This window comes from Tachypleus tridentatus, chromosome 10, assembly GCF_004210375.1.
Source record: "Tachypleus tridentatus isolate NWPU-2018 chromosome 10, ASM421037v1, whole genome shotgun sequence".
Taxonomy (NCBI): Eukaryota; Metazoa; Arthropoda; class Merostomata; order Xiphosura; family Limulidae; genus Tachypleus; species Tachypleus tridentatus.
The window spans coordinates 96197835-96221270 of NC_134834.1; the positions used below are offsets into that span (position 1 = coordinate 96197835).

Below are 23436 nucleotides of genomic sequence, written 5' to 3' on the forward strand. Positions count from 1 at the left end.
CCACACTGTAGTACCGTGACTGTACCATAAGAGTAAAAGTCAAGTTCCACAAATGATTCAGAAAAGAGTAGCCCAGAACCAGGTACAAGGTGTTGGAATTTATTGACTAGCTGTTTTCTTTATATATGAGGCTGAAAGTTAGGGACAGCTATGAGCAAAAAGTTTAAACTTATAAACAAACTTAAATCTATTCGTCGGTTATTATTTCTGGTGTGTAAGAGCTCTCCTATGATTTGATGTTTTCAAAGTGTTTAGATAGAGAAATACATATATATATACATAAATTAGTTTGTTTTAATCTAAAAACAAGATGAAACAAAAATAAATTAAAAATTTATAAACAAAAATACACTGCAATAATTAAAAAGATCCCAGAGTACAAGCCATAATGTAGGATATAAAATGCACCCTTGGTATTGGAGATGGCTGCAGAATAGGACCCACATTGTGGTGGGGATACACCGTCTATCAGTCTTAACCTCCATTCGCCAGTCTGTGTGTGCTTTATGACAGCAAAGCCATAATGAGCTATCTGCTGAGTCCACCGAGGGGAATCGAACCCCTTATTTTAGCGTTGTAAATCCGAAGACTTACCGCTGTACCAGCGGGGAACTCGCCAGTCTGCCATACAGGAATAAAATATAGCAGCAGCAACAGGTATATAAATAGAACTTAGGAGAGCGAAATGTGGGTGCTCAAGCCCACAACGTCCCACATCCATATCACTCTTTACACCTTGCAGACAATTGTGGGTATGTGAGTGCTCTCTAAAGTAAAGAAAAAAAAAGAAATTAATTGAAAAATGAAAATTAGAATGAGAAAAATAATAAAAAATATAATAGAAGTTCACATATGAATTATAAAGGTTATGCTTGTTTTATAAATAGCTCAAGTGCTTTGACGTATTTTTAAGTGAAGTTTATAAAATTGGGTAGTTTTATTCTAGTTGATAAAACTAAGCCAACATAACAATGACTAAAGTTTTTCAGCTGATATCAAAACGAGTAGTTCTCCTCAGTGGCTCAGCGTTATCTCTGTGGAGTTACACCGCTAAAAACCGGGTTTCGATACCGGTGGTGGGAAAAGCACAGATAGCCCATTGTGTAGCTTTAGGCTTAATTCAAAACAACAACAACAAAAATGAAACGAGTATACCATATAAGATAGATTTAAGCTGAGATTTCCCATATTGTAACATTATAGATAATAATAATAAGTCGTTAGAACAATTATTCAGGAAATTCAGTTGTCCACTTGTTATATATTTGGGGAAATCCGCAGAAGAGCAATGCTAATTCGAGTGCATGGACGTTCAAGGCTACAAAAGTGTTTGTTTGTTTTGAATTTCGCACAAAGCTACTCGAGGGCTATCTGTGGTAGCCGTCCCTAATTTAGCAGTGTAAGACTAGAGGGAAGGCAGCTAGTCATCACCACCCACCGCCAACTCTTGGGCTACTCTTTTACCAACGAATAGTGGGAATGACCGTCACATTATAACACCCCCACAGCTGAAAGAGCGAGCATGTTTGGCGCGACGGAGATGCAAACCCGCGACCCTCAGATTACAAGTCGCACGCTTTAACACGCTTGGCCATGCTGGGCCCACAAAAAGTGAGGTAGCTTCATATGTGCGAGATGTGTTTTTCCATGAAAGACGCGGTGAAATGTTAGCTTTGAGCAGGATACGTTTTAATTCTTAAGTTAGAGTTGTTGTTTTTTTCTTTTTCTAAATGTTTATCGCTCCAGTAGATGACTTAGTGGTGTTTCAGTTGTTAAGATTCTATTTGTTAGAAAATAAATAAATCAGGCATACGAGTTTTACCTTCTTAGCAGCGTTTGTTTGCTTTGCTAACTATCTAGTCAGTGTTGCCCAGTTTCGTGAGTAACTTTCAATATCAGAGAATATTAAAACTCCTTTTTAAGGACGATTTTGGCAGAGAAAATAATCCTAGCGTTGAGTCTTATGCATACAGCCCGGCATGGACAAGTGTGTTAAGGCGTTCGACTCGTAATCCGAGGATCGCGGGTTCGAATCCTTGTCGTACCAAACATGCTCGCCCTTTTAGCCGTGTGGCATTATAACGTTACGGTCAATCCCACTATTCGTTGGTAGAAGAGTAGCTCAAGAGTTGGCGGTGGGTGGTGATGACTAGCTGCCTTCCCTCTAGTCTTACACTGCTATATTAGGGACGGCAAGCGCAGATAGCCCTCGAGAAGTTTTGCGCGAAATTCAAAAACAAACAAAACTTATGCGTATACTGCTTTTGCCTAGAGTCTTTGCGGCGTACGATGTTTCAGTTTCTTTGATACGGATTTCGATAAATGTATCTCAGAACGGCTGGTATGGGTATTAACACTTTCACTAATAAAGCATTGAACAACGTTTTGACCTTCTAATGTCATCTTCAAGTTAACAAAGAGATACATTTTTACTTCAAGGGGATTTCTCGTCGTCACGAATCACGTGATACAGCTTTCGTTCACGAAAGAAATATTTTCCATCACAAGTCTTCTTTGTTTGGGATATTACCTCTAAACTACATAAGGGCCATCTGTCCATGTCCTAGTTTTGAAATGATAGTTTAGAATGACGGTTGCCAGGCAACAGTAACCAAGGCAGTCCCTTGTGGTACATTTGCCAGACCGAATAATTGTATTTAACCGTCAGCTCTTATAATACACTCACAACCCCAAACAATATTTATGGAATATATTACGATGCGTACAATGGAATATAAATAAATAAAAAGGTTAAAACATAACGACACAACACATCGATACGGTTTTCTTTAAGTAATAGTGTGTGTGGGTGTGTGTAAGTGAATATGAACACACTTACTTTGCCACCTGACATTAAGTACCATAATGTACGTATACCTAGGTGAATTTTCTTTATGGTACCATTTCTAACAAATACCTATTTAATAGCTGTAAAAGCGAGAAATGGTCTTAGGTTTCTTTCTTTATAAGATAAAGTATCTAATGTTTACGGGCCAAGCGTGTTGAGGCGTGCGACTCGTAATCCGAGGATCGCTGGTTCGCATCCCCCTCGCGCCAAACATGCTCGCCCTTTCAGCCGTGGGGGCGTTATAATGTGATGGTCAATCCTACTATTCGTTGGTTAAAGAGTAGCCCAAGAGAGTTGGCGGTGGGTGGTGATGACTAGCTGCCTTCCCTCTAGTCTTACACTGCTAAATTAGGGGCGGCTAGCTCAGATAACCCTCGAGTAGCTTTGCGCGAAGTTCAAGAAACCAGACCTAATGTTTACGTTTGTCTGTCTTAATAATATTTACGTAGAAGCTAAAACATTTTCTTATCTTCGTGGTATTTTCAGGTCTCTTTATCTGAAAGTCATCGCTCTTTTGCTTTGAAGATTTCTTGCTCTTGCAGAAAGATATAAACTGAACATATTTAAAACAAAGATGGTATAATAACAGAGTAGAAAAACTGGTTATAAACTGTACTCTGGATTGAATTTACCTTCAATCAGAAGATGTCAACGTTATAATCAAATGATTTTGGAGACACGGTGCATTATAGGTTTGAGAACTTTGATGGGCTGAACTGACCTTTTGGATTGTTTATTTGTTTTGAATTTCGCGCAAAGCTACACAAGGGTTATTTGCACTAACCGTCCCTTATTTAACAGTGTAAGACTAGAGGGAAGGCAGCTAATCATCACCACCCACCGCCAACTCTTGGTCTACTATTTTACCAATGAATAGTGGGATTGACCGCTACTTATAACCCCAAACAGCTGAAAAGGCGAGAATGTTTGGTGTGGCGGGGATTCGAACCAGTAATCTTTCTGACTTTTTGGATGAAAATAGGATGTTGTTTCAGGCTGATATTTTTTTCAGGCCCTAAAGAAGGCTTCAGGGTAAAAGAGGAAACATTGGATGCTTCCTATTCAACATAAATCTGAAGTCCATACAGAAGGTCTAAAACTTACTTTGTCTGCTAAGCCTAAAGTTCCACTGAAACAACATTTCACCGTGTCGTTACAGTCTATGTCGCTACGACCGGTCGTGCTCAAAATGACCACCATGCATCTTGATAACAAACCTGCAGCGTAGGTCCTATTGTCAAGCGGTCATAGTCAAGGCACATCACGCCTCTTTGAGGCTATCCGTAACCTAGCCAATGTTGGTAATCGACGTCGGATTTTCAACATCCGTTTCAACAGTCCGATTACCCAAGAATTTTCATATGTGTTGAGTCCGTTGAACTGACTGGTGTGTTTTTATATGGAATAGCATTGATAGCCTTTTCTTTTTCCAGCTGCTTGAAGTATTTTACAGATAAGAAATGTTCTGGAAGCAACTTATGTGCTTATATCATACGATACTCTTACAGAAGAAGATCCGAAATAAGTATCTTGCTTACTGTGATCTTGAACTTGATGGCTTTTATAAGTGACCTTTGAGTGTATGGATTTTCACCTGTTACAAGATAAGGTAATTTGTTTCTCAAAACTAGAGCAAGACCTTTTGCAAGTCTCTTTCTGAAAATTCCTGAGATCTCAAGATGATTCATAGTCTATATTTGAAATTGTAAGTTTTCGATCTGAACACCTCCGTAGGATTTGAGTGTCTGGATATGTAACATATGAAAGAACCGTTACATGAACTACGATGGTATCTTACTACCTAAGGAACACCAAACAATATAAGAAACGCCATTTATAAAACTTGACGTTCCATCGTAGTTTCATATTAACTGTGGTTCTTCACGTGGCTTCCTTATTGAGACATCATTTTAATATAGTGTCAGTGTGTATAATCAGTCTATTATGATAATTAACTATTAAGCAAATAAAAGTAAAAAAAAAAAGGAAATTGAAGTAAATTGTTTGTGAACACGATTTTCATTCAAATTCTTGCTTTTCTATTGTTAGTATAAAATTTGTATAACAAATAAGTTGGCTATTTGTGCTGAGTCAATGACGAAGATCAGGTCCCGAATTTTAGCGTTTTAATACGTCAAGATTACTGTTAAACTAATGACGTACATCTGATATTATAATTTTACTAACAAATAAATAAGATAAGCGCAAGACTATTTTATTAATAATCACATCAACACATTTCCTAGACGAAGATTCTTAAAGAACATACCGAATGTCGAGTATTTTCATTTAAAAATTACAAGAAAATGAATTTCTACTGTACATGTGTTGGGTGATGATTTAGTTAGTCAGTTTATGTGTATATACAAATACGAACTTTACTATATATATTAGGCTGTGAAACAAAGTAACGCTGTATACATTAATTTCACCGCTACCACCATGTAGGGCTCGGCATGGCCAGGTGGGTTAAGGCGTTCGACTCGTGATTTTAGAGTAGCCTAAGAGTTGGCGATGGGTGGTGATGAATAGCTGCCTTTCCCTTAATCTTACACTGCTAAATTAGGGACTGCTAGGGCAGATAGCCCTCGTGTAGCTTTGCGCGAAATTCAAAACAAACAAACAATATATTAATTTACCTATATATTTTCCCGACCAAGGTAATTTCTTTTGAACGAACTGTTTTTCCTGCTATCTAGTAGTAATGTTTTTAACTAAATCTGTCACAACAATGATGGATTTTAAAAGGTTCGCTATTCTTCATTAGTAGGGATGTAAGGTTATTGTATGATGCAGTGCATGAAGTAATTATTCCCGTAGTTTATAATTAAAATGTATGTAAGTCTTTCTGCATGCAGACACGTGCGTTTAACGGTGATAAAAATAGAGGAGGGGCAAGTGTAAGGAGGGACTGGTGAGTGGGGTGCCGATCCTCCTGCCCACTTCGTTAGATGCTTATGGTTGTAATTCACTGGAACTATCTTATATTGCGGAACAACACGGATCCGTCTTTGACTCTGAAATATTCATTTAAATTTTTTCTTTCAGAACTCATTTCTTGTGTTTTTCGCGACGTGTCGAATATTATTGAAGAACAAACGCTTCACAAATGATTGACTCTCGCCACATATAATACTCATTAGCACTCAAGAAACACTTGAATAAAATTACCTTATTGTTAGTTGCTTTCATTACAGGTTATGCTTTATATCAAAATATGAATATGATATTTAACATTCACAGAATTGTGTTCTTTATTAAACTACTGGATTATTGGTTACCTCTTCACATATACACTGCTGGCCAAAAAGGCCAATGAACATAAATAAAAAAATATAAATTTTTCGTTGTCAGACTCAACCACTTATTTGAGTAGAGCTTTGAAAGATGAAAATAAGAAAAGGGAATATAAAAAACGTTTTTAGCATTTAATAGGGAAAATGTGAACACAATGAAATTAGTCTAAATACTAGCTGGTGAAAAGTTTAAGACCATACCAAAAAGAAGTCTTATTTGGCCCGGCATGGCCAGGTGGGTTAAAGCGTGCGACTCATAATCTGAGGATCGCGGGTTCGCATCCCCGTCGCACTGTAGGGGCGTTATAATATGATGGTCAATCCCACTATTCTTTGGTAAAAGAGTAGCCCAAAAGAGTTGGCGGTGGGTGGTAATGACCAGCTGCTCTAGTCTTACACTGCTAAATTAGGGACGGCTAGCGCAGATAGCCCTCGAGTTGCTTTGCGCGAAATAAAAAAAATTAAAAACCTAAATAGGTTAGGAAATGGCCAACAAGAAGTCTCGGTAGTGAGTTGCGCGGCGTCATTGCGAATAACTGCAAACATTCGCTTTGGCGTGGTCGATATAAGCGTTTGCAGAAGGCTGGCTGGAATGTTATTCCAAGTGGTGAAGATGGCTTCACGAAGATCATGCACTGTTTGGAATTGATGTCCATTTCTATAGACTTCCCTTGCCATCCACTCTAAAAAAATTTCAATGAGGTTCAGTTTGGGCGAACACGCTGGATAGTCCAAAAGAATCACGTTATTCACCATGAAAAAGTCCTTTATCCTGCGGGCATTGTAGATTGCAGCGTTGTCCTGCTGAAAGATCCAATCATTTTCACATAACTGAGGGTCTTCAGCCAATAAGAATGCTCTCTCCAATATTCCAATGTAGCCAGCTGCTGTGTGACCCCCTGTATAACCTGAAGCTCCATTGTTCAATGGAAGGAGAAAACACCCCAAATCATGTTGGAACCTCCTCCACTGTGCTGTGTAAAAATGTCTCCGGTGGGATATCTTTATCGTGCCAGTAACGTTGGAAGCCTTCTGGACCATCCAGGTTAAATTTTTTCTTATCAGAGAACAAAATTTTCGTCCACTTTTCTACGTCCCATGTTTGGTGCTTCTCAGCAAAGTTTAACCGAGCTGTTTCGTGGTGTGGAAGAAGGTGTGGCCTTTGAAGACGTTTACAGGTTTTAAAGCCTTTCTCTCGTAGATACCGTCTTATTGTTCTTGAGCTGCATTCTGCGTCCGTAAGGGCCTTAATCTGGTTTGACGATCGGCTGGTATCTTGCCGGACAACCCGTCGAATTCTCCTGCTCAACGCCGGCGAAATTTTCTTGTGCCGACCACTTGAAATTCTCGTTCCGTATCCATCAGGGTCTTTTAAAAAATTTACAACAGCAATTTTACTAAGCCCAATATTACCAACGATAGCACGTTGAGAAAGACCTTGCTTTTGCAACTCGATAATTCTGCCACGTTCAAACTCTGTCAACTTTTTAACCTTTACCATGTTTTTATCCAATGTAACACAGGAGATGTCAGTGGGAGATGTTGTTAATGCTTGAACACAAATGACTAAATTTTGTTATGTGTTTACCGATTAACGCTTCGTTTCAGTATGGTCTTAAATTTTGGACCAGCAGGTATTTAGGCTAATTTCAGAGTTTACATTTTTCCTATTAAATGCTAAAAAAAATATTTTTATTTTCTCTTTTCTTATTTTCATCTTTCGAAGCTCTACTAAAATAAATTGTTGAGTCTAACAACGCAAAATGCATATTTTTTTCCTCATGTTCATTGGCCTTTAGACTTTGGCCAGCAGTGTATACACACACACACACATATATATATATATTGTTATAATGAATTCGTACCAGACGTCATAAGAAGTTTGCTCTTCTGCGTAAAATATTTTCTCAACCCAAACAAGCTGTTTTTGCATATATATTTTGTCTATTGATAAGTTGACTCCGTATGGATGGGAAACTTATTTGTTTACACAACGTGGATAAAATATTTCCAACAGGAGGATAAAAATCGACAATTAAAGTTAAAGTTTCATTTTTTTTTAAATTATTTTGATCAAAACAAATATTAATAAAAATATATCAAAAGAGAAGTTAGGATATTAACATTTTATAACTGTAATTTAAAACAAATCGTGGAGATACGTCACACATAATCTATCAAAATTTGCTCTCATCTTACAATTTCGCACATTTTGTGTTTTATGATTCAAACAGTAGGCAATTATGCGATGGTTGTTGTTTTGAATTAAGCACAAAGCTACACAATGCTCTGCCTACCACGGGTATCGAAACCCGGTTTTTAGTGTTGTAAGTCCGAAGACATACCGCTGAGCCACTGGGGGGTTTTATGCGATGGACATACCAGAATTAGTCTAGAATTTTACCATCAACAGTTGTCATGTAGTAATGGTATGAAAGGTTTTTTGACAATTTTGTTTTGGAATTTTACCATCAACAGTTGTCATATAGTAATGGTATGAAAGGTTTTTTGACAATTTTGTTTTGGAATTTTACCATCAACAGTTGTCATGTAGTAATGGTATGAAAATGAGAGTTTTTGACAATTTTGTTTTGCGCCTTTTACCATCAACAGTTGTCATATAAAATAATGGTATGAAAGGTTTTTTGACAATTTTGTTTTGGAAGTTTACCATCAACAGTTGTCATATAGTAATGGTATGAAAGGTTTTTTGACAATTTTGTTTTGGAAGTTTACCATCAACAGTTGTCATATAGTAATGGTATGAAAGGTTTTTTGACAATTTTGTTTTGGAATTTTACCATCAACAGTTGTCATATAGTAATGGTATGAAAGGTTTTTTGACAATTTTGTTTTGGAATTTTACCATCAACAGTTGTCATGTAGTAATGGTATGAAAGGTTTTTTGACAATTTTGTTTTGGTTGTCCGCGAGTGAAAATTAACAACTTAAGCAATAAGACTTCCCAAATCAGTTTTTTTTTCCATATTTGATGGCCGTTGCAACTAAATAGACACATGTTCCATTAAACAGCAACTTCTATGATCAAACTGAGAGTTTCGTCATGAGTTCGAGGTCAGCGCCTTTTCACCTAATGTACTTTTATCTAATGATCAAAATAAATTGTTGAGAAATGTCCAACCGCTTAGGTTGCAGTGTTATCACAGATGTGTAATTTAGAAACTCACATCAAATTTTCAGAGTGGTGAAGGAAGTGACAAAAGACGAGGAACCTTCCACCCACTTTTCATACTTTACCAGTAAAAATGTATCTAATTTACAGAGTGGTGAAGGAAGTGACAAAAGACGAGGAACCTTCCACCCACTTTTCATACTTTACCAGTAAAAATTTATCTAATTTACAGAGTGGTGAAGGAAGTGACAAAGACGAGGAACCTTCCACCCACTTTTCATACTTTACCAGTAAAATTTATCTAATTTACAGAGTGGTGAAGGAAGTGACAAAGACGAGGAACCTTCCACCCACTTTTCATACTTTACCAGTAAAATTTATCTAATTTACAGAGTGGTGAAGGAAGTGACAAAGACGAGGAACCTTCCACCCACTTTTCATACTTTACTAGTAAAATTTATCTAATTTACAGAGTGGTGAAGGAAGTGACAAAGACGAGGAACCTTCCACCCACTTTTCATACTTTACTAGTAAAATGTATCTAATTTACAGAGTGGTGAAGGAAGTGACAAAAAATGTATCTACGAGGAACCTTCCACCCACTTTTCATACTTTACTAGTAAAAATTTATCTAATTTACAGAGTGGTGAAGGAAGTGACAAAAGACGAGGAACCTTCCACCCACTTTTCATACTTTACTAGTAAAAATTTATCTAATTTACAGAGTGGTGAAGGAAGTGACAAAGACGAGGAACCTTCCACCCACTTTTCATACTTTACTAGTAAAATGTATCTAATTTACAGAGTGGTGAAGGAAGTGACAAAGACGAGGAACCTTCCACCCACTTTTCATACTTTACTAGTAAAAATTTATCTAATTTTCAGAGTGGTGAAGGAAGTGACAAAAGACGAGGAACCTTCCACCCACTTTTCATACTTTACCAGTAAAAATTTATCTAATTTACAGAGTGGTGAAGGAAGTGACAAAAGACGAGGAACCTTCCACCCACTTTTCATACTTTACCAGTAAAATTTATCTAATTTACAGAGTGGTGAAGGAAGTGACAAAAGACGAGGAACCTTCCACCCACTTTTCATACTTTACCAGTAAAATTTATCTAATTTACAGAGTGGTGAAGGAAGTGACAAAAGACGAGGAACCTTCCACCCACTTTTCATACTTTACCAGTAAAAATTTATCTAATTTACAGAGTGGTGAAGGAAGTGACAAAAGACGAGGAACCTTCCACCCACTTTTCATACTTTACTAGTAAAAATTTATCTAATTTACAGAGTGGTGAAGGAAGTGACAAAGACGAGGAACCTTCCACCCACTTTTCATACTTTACCAGTAAAAATGTATCTAATTTACAGAGTGGTGAAGGAAGTGACAAAAGACGAGGAACCTTCCACCCACTTTTCATACTTTACTAGTAAAAATTTATCTAATTTACAGAGTGGTGAAGGAAGTGACAAAAGACGAGGAACCTTCCACCCACTTTTCATACTTTACCAGTAAAAATGTATCTAATTTACAGAGTGGTGAAGGAAGTGACAAAAGACGAGGAACCTTCCACCCACTTTTCATACTTTTTACTAGTAAAATTTATCTAATTTACAGAGTGGTGAAGGAAGTGACAAAAGACGAGGAACCTTCCACCCACTTTTCATACTTTACCAGTAAAATTTTATCTAATTTACAGAAATTACTCTCAGGAAAAACATAGGATTTCATAAAATTTAATCCAGAACCCAAGAAGTTTCCGTGGCCTTAATACAAACCCTAAATCTCTGGCCTTAATAGGTGCGCTTGGGACGCATGTTTCCTTACTTTACTTGGTCAAATAAATCTAGTGACACCACTTCTAGATTGCTTCTGTTCTCAGTTACTAGTATGTACTTGACAGTAGGTAAAGATGTAAGGTTTACTGTGAAACAACAGACAGATGACATATTTTCTTTTTTTGACACTTGGGTCAATAACAATAACACTGCACAACAAAGTTTTTGCTTCTTGAACACTGTTGGATGTTCCTTATAGATTTTTGGCTGCTGATCACGAAAATCACTTCCAAATTTGCCCATCACGTACCGTTTCATCGAAATCTTCAGTTTCACCAGGACATTGCTACAATGGAAAAACGATATCAGGACAACTGGAATCCGTCAATGCTTGCTGACTACTGTTGGACACTGCAACGTGATGCATCGGACATTGAATACAAACGAAAATCAGGAGCAAAACACTTGAATTATGTTGAACTTAATAGCGTATTAGAAACATAAACGCAATTAAATACGTTATTGCCGGTAAACAGTTAACTGTCTATTTCTCAGAGTTCTTACGTGATGAAGCAAAACCAAAACTATATTTGTGCATACCCACCAGGTACCTCTCACAATCAGCAAAACTTTTCAGGAAGCAAAACTTAAAAAAAAAATTGTTGTGCAGTGTTATGCACGTTTTCATATAGAAGTGAACCTTTAAAAAACAACATGCCTTTACAAGGTTTTGTTTACATTTTACTGTTTATATACCAAATACATTTAAAGAAAATTTGGTTAAAAATCTTTTCCATTGTGCTTATCACATCTCTAGCTCTTATAGTTTGGCTTGTTTTGAATTTCGAGCAAAGGTATATCGAGGGCTATCTGCGCTAGCCGTCTCTAATTTAGCAGTGTAAGATTAGAGGGAAGGCAGCTATCCATCACCACCCACCGCCAACTCTTAGGCTACTCTTTTATAAACAAATAATGGGATTGACCGTCACAGTATAGCGCCGCCACGGCTGAGAGTGCGAGCATGTTTGGAGTGACAGAGATTCGAACTCGTAACCCTCATATTACCAATCGAATGCCTTAACCACTTGGCTATGCCGGGCCCTAGCTCTCATCAAGTTATGCGTTAAGTCAATATAACGCCAAAGAAAATTTTGCTTAAAAACGTTTTTCTCATATAAGTCACAGAAGGAATACTTAGTTATTATTTGTGTTTGTGTTTTTGTGTTTTTTTTTCATAGCAAAGCCACATCGGGCTATCTGCTCAGCCCACCGAGGGGAATCGAACCCCTAATTTTAGCGTTATAAATCCGTAGACTTACCGCTGTACTAGCGAGGGGCCCCGGTATTGGTAAATGTTCTTCGGTTGCTTAAAATCAGTTAAGAAACGTACTTCGAATAATATATCCACAGATAAACTTAAGGTGTGCTTTTAACCCGAATTGTAAAGCGCATTCTCTCACCTTAAAATTAACGGTCGTATTCCATCAAATTTAGTTTAGAAATTCGCTATGTCTATGTCATAAGCTAAAAGATAATTGTCAACAGGTTTAATGAGAAGAATATGCAAATTTTAGAACCAGTGATGTCGAGAAAACCCACTTGTACTAGTAACAAAATATGACATTCCACTTAATACCAAATTTATTCAAAAACCAGGCACAAAACTGAGGTCTATACTATGTAAAAACTACACTGACAAACACCACACCAACATTATTTATAAAATACAATGTGATAACTGCCACGACTTCTATATTGGAGAAACAAGTAGAAAAATGGAAACCAGATTCACAGAACATAAAAAGTCACCTTCACACGTTTTCGAACACTGCAAGTCAAATAAACACAACATAACCATAGAAAACACTCAAATACTAAATAAAAAAACAAACATAAACAAACGCAAAATTAAAGAAGCCTTACTTATACAACAATTCAAGCCCTATATAAACCAATACAAAGGTACACCTTTATATTTATATTAAAAAATAATATAATAAATAATAATAATAAAATAAATAATATAAAATTATATATTCAAACATCTAAGCCCGCCCTCTACATTCCGACACCCAGTTACACAACCCCTTTCAGACATGTGGTCAGCTTCCGGTCAGTTACCTCTCTCTTTCTTTGTGAATCTGACGATGAACGAAGAAGGTCGAAACGTTGCTCACTCCTCTACGTAAAAAAATTTTCTCAACCCAAACGAGCCGTTTTTTACATATAAATTTTAGAACCCTTACTATTCTGAGTGCCCTTGAATAATATATCTTAGCGTCAAATATATTTAATTCAAGATTGTAGCAAGGACTAGTGATGACCAGAACTACTGCTAATTTTATAACTGTTTTCGTCTCTTCAAAATATCTTTTGTTGCGTTCTGTTATGGTAATAGTAAATGAAAGAAGCGTATACTGTAACAATAAGAACAATGTAGTTACTTACAGACTGGATTGATACGAAGTTAGAACATCACAAGCCATAGTACAAGTGGTGAACACGTGGTCGCTAATAACGTTTGGTAACAGTTCATAAACTTTAACTGCAGCCGGTTAAACATATGAGTTGTTATACATCCGTCTTTATGTCACAACGGCTTCCCGGTAAACATTCTTTATGTAACTGTACAGTTTTTAAATAACGTATATAGTAATATAGAGTGACTATCAAAATGTATGAATGAAGATAAACAAGGGTGTTAACCACACTTTATCTGGTGTATCCAGTAACGACAAGGATTTTCGTCCAATAGCAGGGTTCACCAGGCTGGCTGGGAATCTATTTTCAAAAGGGCTATTTTCTTTAAAATGTGTGCCCATAACAACAGCGTGACGTCGAGTGACATTTGTCTGGTTAATGTCATAAAGGTCAGTAAACTGTAGCCGGTCATTCCCCTTATGTTCAAATTACGGGAAAGTCCCATAAGACACATTCATAGTAATACCGCTTCGTACAATGAGTCCAGAATGGTCAGTTAAGCCTAGTTATAAAGCGTTCGATAAAACCTAATGTACAATATTTTATTACACGTGTAAATGGCATACAATGTCTGTGTGAATTACACTGTTTGATCATTCTTCGTGTAAAACGTAGCCCAGTGTGTACTTATTATAAGATGACTTTAAAAAGTTTTGTTTTTTTCCTGATTTTGTGCTATAACTAGTCTCTTGCGCAGGTCGCCCACAAGTAGCTTTGCGCGAAATTAAAAAAAAATCAAAATCAAACAACTACTCTCAAATGTTTTACGTTTTATTATTTTTTTTATAACTATGAATCGGGCTTAAATAAACATTTTAAATAGTTAATGATGGTAATCATTCATAGAAGTTATATTTATGTTATGGTTGTTTATAGAGTGAGTTGTGTTGTTTGTGTAGTTTGCAACCAACAAACAGGGACAGCTAGAGAAAATAAGTGCAATCGTTAAAACTAATGTTTTTTGAACAATGGGTATGATATACAAAACTATATTTCTAATTTTAATTATAAGGACTAAGTATGACGTATACAGAAGGGTGCTAGGACTAGTTATATATTATATTTCAAGGGGTTTTGGATATATAACTACAAAAAATGTTGATGTGTAGTATGTTATATATCAGGATTCGGGAAATATTATTGCGATACAAGTTTTGTTCGGAGCACAAGTTTAACAAGATACTTTATGATGGTCCATTACTAAAAACGTATTAGTATAGCCTGGTGGTCAGGCTATAGATTATAGACCTATAAATTTGTCGGGTGGTTAGCACGGGAAAGGAAGAACATAGAAACGGATTTAAAACAACAAAACACGAGCTTTATTGTAAGCCTTTTGGGCTACTCTTTTTACAAGGAACAGAAGGTTTACAACGTTATATTATAATGCCCTCACGGTTGAAAGGGCGAAAATGTGTGTAGAGACGACAAAAATTGATTTACATGAAAGAAACTGCGTTTGTTACACACGTTGAAACGTGAAAGCGATTGGATTTGTTACATACGTGTAGGCCTGGCATGGCCAAGCGTGTTAAGGCGTGCGACTCGTAATCTGAGGGTCGCGGGTTCGCATCCCCGTCGGGCCAAACATGCTCGCCCATTCAGCCGTGGGGGCGTTATAATGTTACAGTCAATCCCACTATTCGTTGGTAAAAGAGTAGCCCAAGAGTTGGCGGTGGGTGGTGATGACTAGCTGCCTTCCCTCTAGTCTTACACTGCTAAATTAGGGACGGCTAGCGCAGATAGCCCTCGAGTAGCTTTGTGCGAAATTCAAAAACAAACAAACAAACATACATACGTGTATCGACGCTGTTACTTTGTATTTAAATAAATGTTCAAGTGACGTCACGAGTCACTAGTCATTGCTTTCTTAACTCCATTAAAACTTTCTAACAACGCCAGTTTCACGCTTTTCCTTACTACACAATAAACAATAATACAGAGAAAAATCCATCACGCGTATTTACTTAATTATTTATTGTAATGATATAAATATATACATATACATATGTATTAATATATACGTATAAATATATGTATATATGTACACAGGAACAGCCAAGAAGAACAATGAAATATTACTGATGGGGTTAGGAACAAGCGGATTTGTATTGCAATCATAAAAAAATACACTTTAAATATACTTCGTAGAATACACAAATATACCAACACCGCCGATATAAAATAAGAGATATTTTGTATCAAGTAAACACTTTACACAACGACTGATTATTGAAAGTCGACAAATACGTTCACTGCGAGCTGTTCTTTCCCATAAAAAAGTCTTTACTCGTCATTCCAACGTATTTAAGTACCTAAATTATTTAGCTGCAAAGTCTACAGCTGTTTTGGAGCATTCAAATAATGCAATGGATTCTGAAGATATGTAAGCCCAGCTTGAGAACATCACAATTTTTTGTTACATCACACTAAACATTACAACACCATGAAACCACGTATCGAAAAGTCTTGATGTCAAATCTTGGATATCTCTTTTAAAATACTTAGAGAGCTACGTTGGCAAAGAAATAACAAAAACTGGTGAGGATTTTAAAACTATCAATTCCAAGGACTCAGAAAATAGCATTTGTATAGAACTATTGAAGCCTATTTGATGTGACAGTAATTGTATCAGTGAACTGGGTATTTGGTTAAGAAGATAAGACGTTGGACAACTTCATCAGTTGGATACAAACTGATGGTAACCATGACTGAAAACAGTCTCTTCAGTTTGTTTCTACAATGTAACAACATCTTTATTCGAAACATTTTTTTTTTTTTTTGCTTTCTCCTGGATGTGATATCCTATGAACGTATACAAGTAATTCATCTATATGACATCGATTTCCGCATTGTTTGGAATATTCCACGTAAGTGTGCCTAGTTTTAAAACTGAATCATAGTGAACAGCTTGGAGGTAATCTGTGACACTCATAATAAACATAAGTCTTGAACTAATTTATGCCAACGATGAAATAATTGGAGTTGGAATTATATTAGGTTTTATATCTTAGTTTCTTATAATTTTGTGGTGGAAAAATTACCTTTCGATAACAAACATTTCACTCTATGAATCAGTAAATATTTACTGATCCTTTTGTACGTGTTATAGACAGACATATGTACAGACTTACGTTGCAGGTAAATTATTATAATTTGTTGTTATCAGTACAAAATTCATTTGAACAAATGTTTACTTAAATATATTGTTATTTATAAAATCGCATGTTTTAGCGACAGCGCACGTGCATTCACTGTTTCACATCAAAACACATTTTCACTTCTTTTTTCTTTTACGAATAGCAGCATGAACCAGTATTCTGTACCATTCTAAATCATTATCCGAATGACACCGCACACCAGTTGTCAGCTTATACCACTACTCGGTTCCATACACAACAAATTACCTTTTCAAATGTCTGCATACATCACTATTTGGTTCCATTCACAACTTACTTTTTCAAATGTCTACATACATCACTATTCTGTAGCATTCACAACTTACTTTTTCAAATGTCTACATACATCACTATTCTGTAGCATTCACAACTTACTTTTTCAAATGTCTGCATACATCACTATTCTGTAGCATTCACAACTTACTTTTTCAAATGTCTACATACATCACTATTCTGTAGCATTCACAACTTACTTTTTCAAATGTCTGCATACATCACTATTCTGCTCCATTCACAACTTACTTTTTCAAAGGTCTACATACATCACTATTCTGTAGCATTCACACCTTACGTTTTCATACGTCTGCATACATCACTATTCTGTTCCATTCACAACTTACTTTTTCAAAGGTCTGCATACATCACTATTCTGTAGCATTCACAACTTACTTTTTCAAATGTCTGCATACATCACTATTCTGTAGCATTCACAACTTACTTTTTCAAATGTCTACATACATCACTATTCTGCTCCATTCACACCTTACTTTGTCATGTGTCTGCATACATCACTATTCTGTTCCATAACAACTTACTTCTTCAAAGGTCTACATACATTCCTATTCTGTACCATTCACACCTTACTTTTTCAAATGTCTGCATACATTACTATTCTGCTCCATTCACAACTTACTGTTTAAAATGTCTACGTACATCACTATTCTGTACCACAACAACTTACTTCTTCCAAGGTCTACATACATCACTATTTTGTTCTATTCACAACTTACTTTTTCAAATGTCTGCATACATCACTATTCTGTTCCATTCACAACTTACTTTTTTAAATGTCCGCATACATCACTATTCTGTTCCATTCACAACTTACTTTTTCATATGTCTACATACATCACTATTCTGTACCATTCACACCTTACGTTTTCATGTCTGCATACATCACTATTCTGTTCCATAACAACTTACTTTTTCATATGTCTACATACATCACTATTCTGTACCATTCACACCTTACGTTTTCATATGTCTGCATACATCACTATTCTGTTCCATAAGAACTTACTTTTTCAAATCTCTGCATACATCACTATTCTGTTCCATAACAACTTACTTTTTCAAATCTCTGCATACATCACTATTCTGTACCATTCACACCTTACGTTTTCATATGTCTGCATACATCACTATTCTGTTCCATAACAACTTACTTTTTCAAATATCTGCATACATTACTATTCTGTTCCATTCACAACATACTTTTTCAAATCTCTGCATACATCGCTATTCTGTTCCATAACAACTTACTTTTTCAAATATCTGCATACATCATTATTCTGTTCCATAACAACTTACTTTTTCAAATGTCTGCATACATCACTATTCTCTTCCTTTCACAACTTACTTTTTGCAATGTCTGGATACATCACTATTCTGTACCATTCAGAATTTACTTTTCAAATCTCTGCTTACATCACTGGTCTGTTGCATATGAAATCATCTCTTTCTGAATAATATTCACCTTTCACGTGAAATCACTTTTGAAGGAAAACAAACATTAATCTTCCCAACTTGATCGAATCTCTACTTTAGAATGATAGGAGATTTTAACTGTATATTAAATAATACAAAAATCAAAGCATTTCAAAGAGCAAATGTCTTGTTTTTCGATTCATTTTTTCTTCACCATTTTTGATTGATAGAATACTTTTGTATAAGTTTGTTCTTATTGTCAAAACACGAAAACTACAACATTTACCAGGCGGTTTTATACAGTCCACAAATTATATTAGTGCCAACCAAATGTTTTTCAGTAAAATCTGACTTAAATACCGTTTCACATCTCAAATGAATTGTACACACAGATAATACTATCCACTACTCTTAAGTTACGGGTTTCTTTAACAAATAAGGCACTGTTCCACCTTAACTGTTTATCAACAGTAAAAGCATGATACATATAACCTATTAGTTATTCTATAGATAAAACGTTTGGTTAACTGTTATAATTCCGTTTCAAACTTATGTGACATGACATTCTGTCTTTTATAACATATATTTTCAATGATTGGATTACAGGAACAATAGAATAGAGATAATCTAAAACTTAATAACAGATTCTCCTGTCTAAACACAACAAAATGTCTGAGGATTTTATACGTGACAAAAACGTTTTAGCAAACTAATGTTTTAGCATACGTTCGAATCAGAATAATGTTTCAGTATACCCAGATGTGTATTTTATTGACGATTATGTTCGTTTTTATCAGTCAGAGTAAATTAAGAAATGTTGTCTTTTATTATTAATGGAACTTAAAAGTGTTTTAATAAAGAAACGATTTGTGTTGTTTACAATCATAACATAAAAATTATAACTGTAGATAAAGTTATGTATGATAATACACCTTCAATATTAACAAGAAAAGCGACAAAAACTATGTTCGTATAGAAATACACGTATGTTCGAGAAACACAAAATAAATAAAAACAACCACAATTTTAATGGTACTCGTTCCACTATGTGATGACGTCAGTTCCTAATCAAGACAGATCGTTAACAAACTCGTTATTAAAAGCAACATATTTTAAAGTGGGTGAATAAGTTAGTTCAGTTTATTACACTTAAATAAAAAATAAAAAGATCAACTCTTGTAAACAAAAGGTTATTTTTGTTATGCTACACTTTGCTTTGTTTGTGTTAAATTAATCCTTTATTTTAATATAAACGTTTGTATTTGTTTCTAAGAATTTTTTTTTTTTAATTTACCATTTTGGTTTTACTGGAAGTAGTGGATGCAAGCAAAATTTTAAGGTATATCAGAATTTGGCACAATAATAACAATTCTCATTTTAAATAATATATTAACCGTAGGAAATTCATTCAGTGTTTTTTATTCATGGGAATTTCATTGTTTGCACGAAGGAAATATTTGTCAAAAATTAGTCTAATTAACAGGAAAAATGTCCAAAGTTAAACTAGTTAACAAAAAAGATGTCCATCCATCAACTTATGGTAATTAACAAAAGAAGACGACCATCCAGCAACTTAGACTAATTAACAAAAGATGTTCATCCATCAATTTAGACTAATTAACAAGAAAGATGTCCATCCATCAACTTAAACGAGTTAACAAAAAAGATGTCCATCCATCAACTTAGACTAATTAACAAAATAGACGTCCATCCATCAATTTAGACTAATTAACAAAAGAATATGTCCATCCATCAACTTAGACTAATTAACAAGAAATATTTCCATCCATCAACTTAAACTAGTTAACAAGAAAGATGTCCATCCATCAACTTAGACTAATTAACAAGAAAGATGTCCATCCATCAACTTAAACTGGTTAACAAAAAAGATGTCCATCCATGAACTTAGACTAATTAACAAAAGAAGACGTCCATCCATCAATTTAGACTAATTAACAAAAGATGTCCATCCATCAACTTAGACTAATTAACAAGAAAGATGTCCATCCATCAACTTAAACTAGTTAACAAAAAATATGTCCATCCATCAACCTAGACTAATTAACAAAAGAAGGTGTCCATCCATCAACTTAGACTAATTAACAAAAGAACATGTCCATCAAAATTAAGCTAATTAACAAAGGAACATGCCCATCAAAATTAAGCTAATTAACAAAAAAAGATCACTAAACTTAAATTAATTAACAAGAAAGATGTCTACCAACGATAGACTAATTAATAAAAAAGATGTTTATCAAACTTAGACTAATTAACAAAAAGATGTCCAAACTTAGACTAATTAACAAAAAGATGTCCAAACTTAGACTAATTAAGAAAAAGATGTCCAAACTTAGACTAATTAACAATAAAAGATGTCCAAACTTAGACTAATTAACAATAAAAGATGTCCAAACTTAGACTAATTAACAATAAAAGATGTCCATACTTAGAGTAATTAACAAAAAGATGTCCAAGCTTAGACGAATTAATAAAAAGTTGTCCAAACGTAGATTAATTGACAAGAAAGATTCTACCAATGTTAGACTAATTCATAAGAAAAAATGTCCCCTAAAGTTAGACTAATTTAGAAAAAAATGTCCATCAAAGTTGGACTAATTAACAACAAAGATTCCCATCAAACTTAGACTAATTAACAATAAAAGATGTACATCAAAGTTAGGCCAATTAAAGAGAACGATATTCAAAGTTAGATTAATTAACAAGAAAGATTCTTGATGACGAGAAACACACTTGAAATAAAAATGTATCTTAGAATGGAGAACAAAGGTTTGACATTCTTACGTCATTTTCAGGTGAAAGTGACCTAGGAAGGTCGAAACGTTGTTCTCTCCTTATCAGTAAAAGTGTTAATACCCATATCAGCCGTTCTGAGATATATTACCAAGAAAAAAGTTCAAATTTAGACTAATTAACAAAAAACTATCAAGTTTAGGAATAAAAATATTGTCTCTAAATGAAAAAATGTGCAAATGGAATTCTGTTTAAATTCAAAATTACGGATAATCTTATTTTGCGGATGATATTAATTTTGGAAAGAATCGAACGGTAAACCAATGTCATACATCGAATTTTTTAAAACTCTATCTGGATTAAACCATATCAAAATATTTAACTTTTCAGATTTCTTGTTTTATAACATTAACATATAGGCCTTGCCAAGAGCGAGTTATCTTAAATAACAACTGATTTTACAGTTTATTGTCTACAAAGCTGTCACAACTTAGACAAGTTACGAAAAAAAACAACAACACAGTTCTCAAATTTGAGAATTATAAAATATTATTATAACAAAAGTTATTTCAAAATAAATAGATAAAATTGGGTTCAAAAGTGACTGTGTCACCTTATTCAAAATACAAAATTAATGCTTCGAGAACAGTTTTAGCACTTCAACCATAAAAGATTACTAGTCATGGTTCCTTGACCATGGACATCTGAAACAAGTTAAATCATATTTAATTATTTATTTAATCAACGTTTTGGTAATTAATTTTGAGATTATTTTTTTTTCTGATACAAATAACCAGTAGCTTGATATTAAAAATCGTTACATACTTTTGTGATAATGATTTGTAATTGTTAAAACATTTTTTGTTACAGCCAGATCTTGAACCTTTCAAATTATTACAGTATTTCATTTCACAAAGTAATCGATTTTCGGAAATCAACTGAATTTTACTTACTTTTGACAAACCATATCAACCACTAAAGTAATTGACAAACGTGAATCATTGTTACATTGAAGATATGAGCAATAATAGATTATTCCTAACACAGTTCAACACGATGCATTTTCTCTGTAGTTTCACGAACTTTCTCATACAAAGTAAATATCATGAAGCACATTATGTAGAGGTGTTTTACTGGTATCAGAAATTTGTAAATGTTACTCACAAGAAAACTCTTATAGAGCAGGAGTTCCCAAACTTCTTGAACACAAGGACAGCCCAAAATCCTAACTGAGGCCCCCACCCAGTGAATCTATAGATATTGAAAATCCTTAAGTATATTTTGTGTGTTTACTAACGGACCCATAACACTTTATACGACTCTCAGTTTTGAAACCCCTGTTTTAGAGACCAGTAAATAAATGAAAATCACAGGTTGCTAGTTAGAACTATATACTTTAAGAACGTAAGTGCAGTACGTTGTTAAAAATTGTGCCATGTGCGGATAACATTTTGCAGTAGTATATAAAAAGGAAACACATAATAGTAATACCAGCGGATGAATATTGACCTATTAACATAATCATTTGTCAGCGCTGAAATTGATTGAAATCCAGAATATGGGAGATAAAGTTCTCTTTCACCATAAACATTCTTCGCACGAACACAGAAAAAAAACTTACTTTAGTAAATTATTTCAACTTTATCACCATAAAGAACACATAATTTTCATAATACTTTTTTAGAAGTGACTTGTTGACAATCGGAAAACATTACACAATAACAAATATTTTTATCTGATAAACATAAAACGAATGCCTCAAATGTTTACTAGAGAACTAAATAGAAGCATAAAAAATAGTTATAGCTTTGAAAAGATACACTGACGTCACGAAGAAGAACATTCGAGGCAGAGGTAATTACTATACAAAAAAGAGAGGTAAAGATAAACATATCATTCACTCCCACAGTTTCGTAAAATCAAACAATATATATAGGGTATATCATAAACCATTTGGGGTAATTTCAAGACTGTTTTGCATAAAATCAAACGGATTCGTTCGAACCCATCTCCTCATGCAAGATTGGATAAAGGGGGTACCAGCAAACAATTAATTTTGAGAAGTCCAATCTGTCAAGCTGGATATCGGCTGCTCCTAGTGGTTTGTTGTGTTCGAAACCTTTCTGTCGTTCCCATACCATTACCTAGACGTAAATAAAACAACGAAAAGGTTAGGTTTAAACTGTATAATCATTAAATAGGCTTAGTTAATTTACTTCATTTTTTTTAAATATTAAAAAGAAGCAAAGTTATATAATA

General features: G+C 34.7%; 1 protein-coding gene and 1 long non-coding RNA gene across 3 annotated transcripts in view; one reads left to right on the plus strand and one right to left on the minus strand.

Moving 5' to 3' along the window:
* LOC143229913 (uncharacterized) overlaps positions 1 to 23436 on the plus strand; it is a 55421-nt gene that overhangs the window by 20784 nt on the left and 11201 nt on the right. Inside the window, exon 2 of one of the 2 annotated variants that reach the window (XR_013016122.1) lies at positions 3861 to 5047. The exons of the other annotated variant lie outside the window; for it this stretch is intronic. This is a non-coding gene — a long non-coding RNA (uncharacterized LOC143229913). Of the gene's footprint in view, positions 1 to 3860; positions 5048 to 23436 lie in introns of those variants that run through there. 2 annotated transcript variants of the gene reach the window in all.
* The window catches only part of LOC143229911 (uncharacterized), a 169442-nt gene continuing 167242 nt past the window's right edge, over positions 21237 to 23436 (minus strand). Inside the window, exon 22 of the mRNA XM_076462781.1 lies at positions 21237 to 23321. Within this exon, the coding sequence (XP_076318896.1) occupies positions 23163 to 23321 (159 nt within the window). The 3' untranslated portion in view covers positions 21237 to 23162. The remainder of the gene's footprint in view (positions 23322 to 23436) is intronic.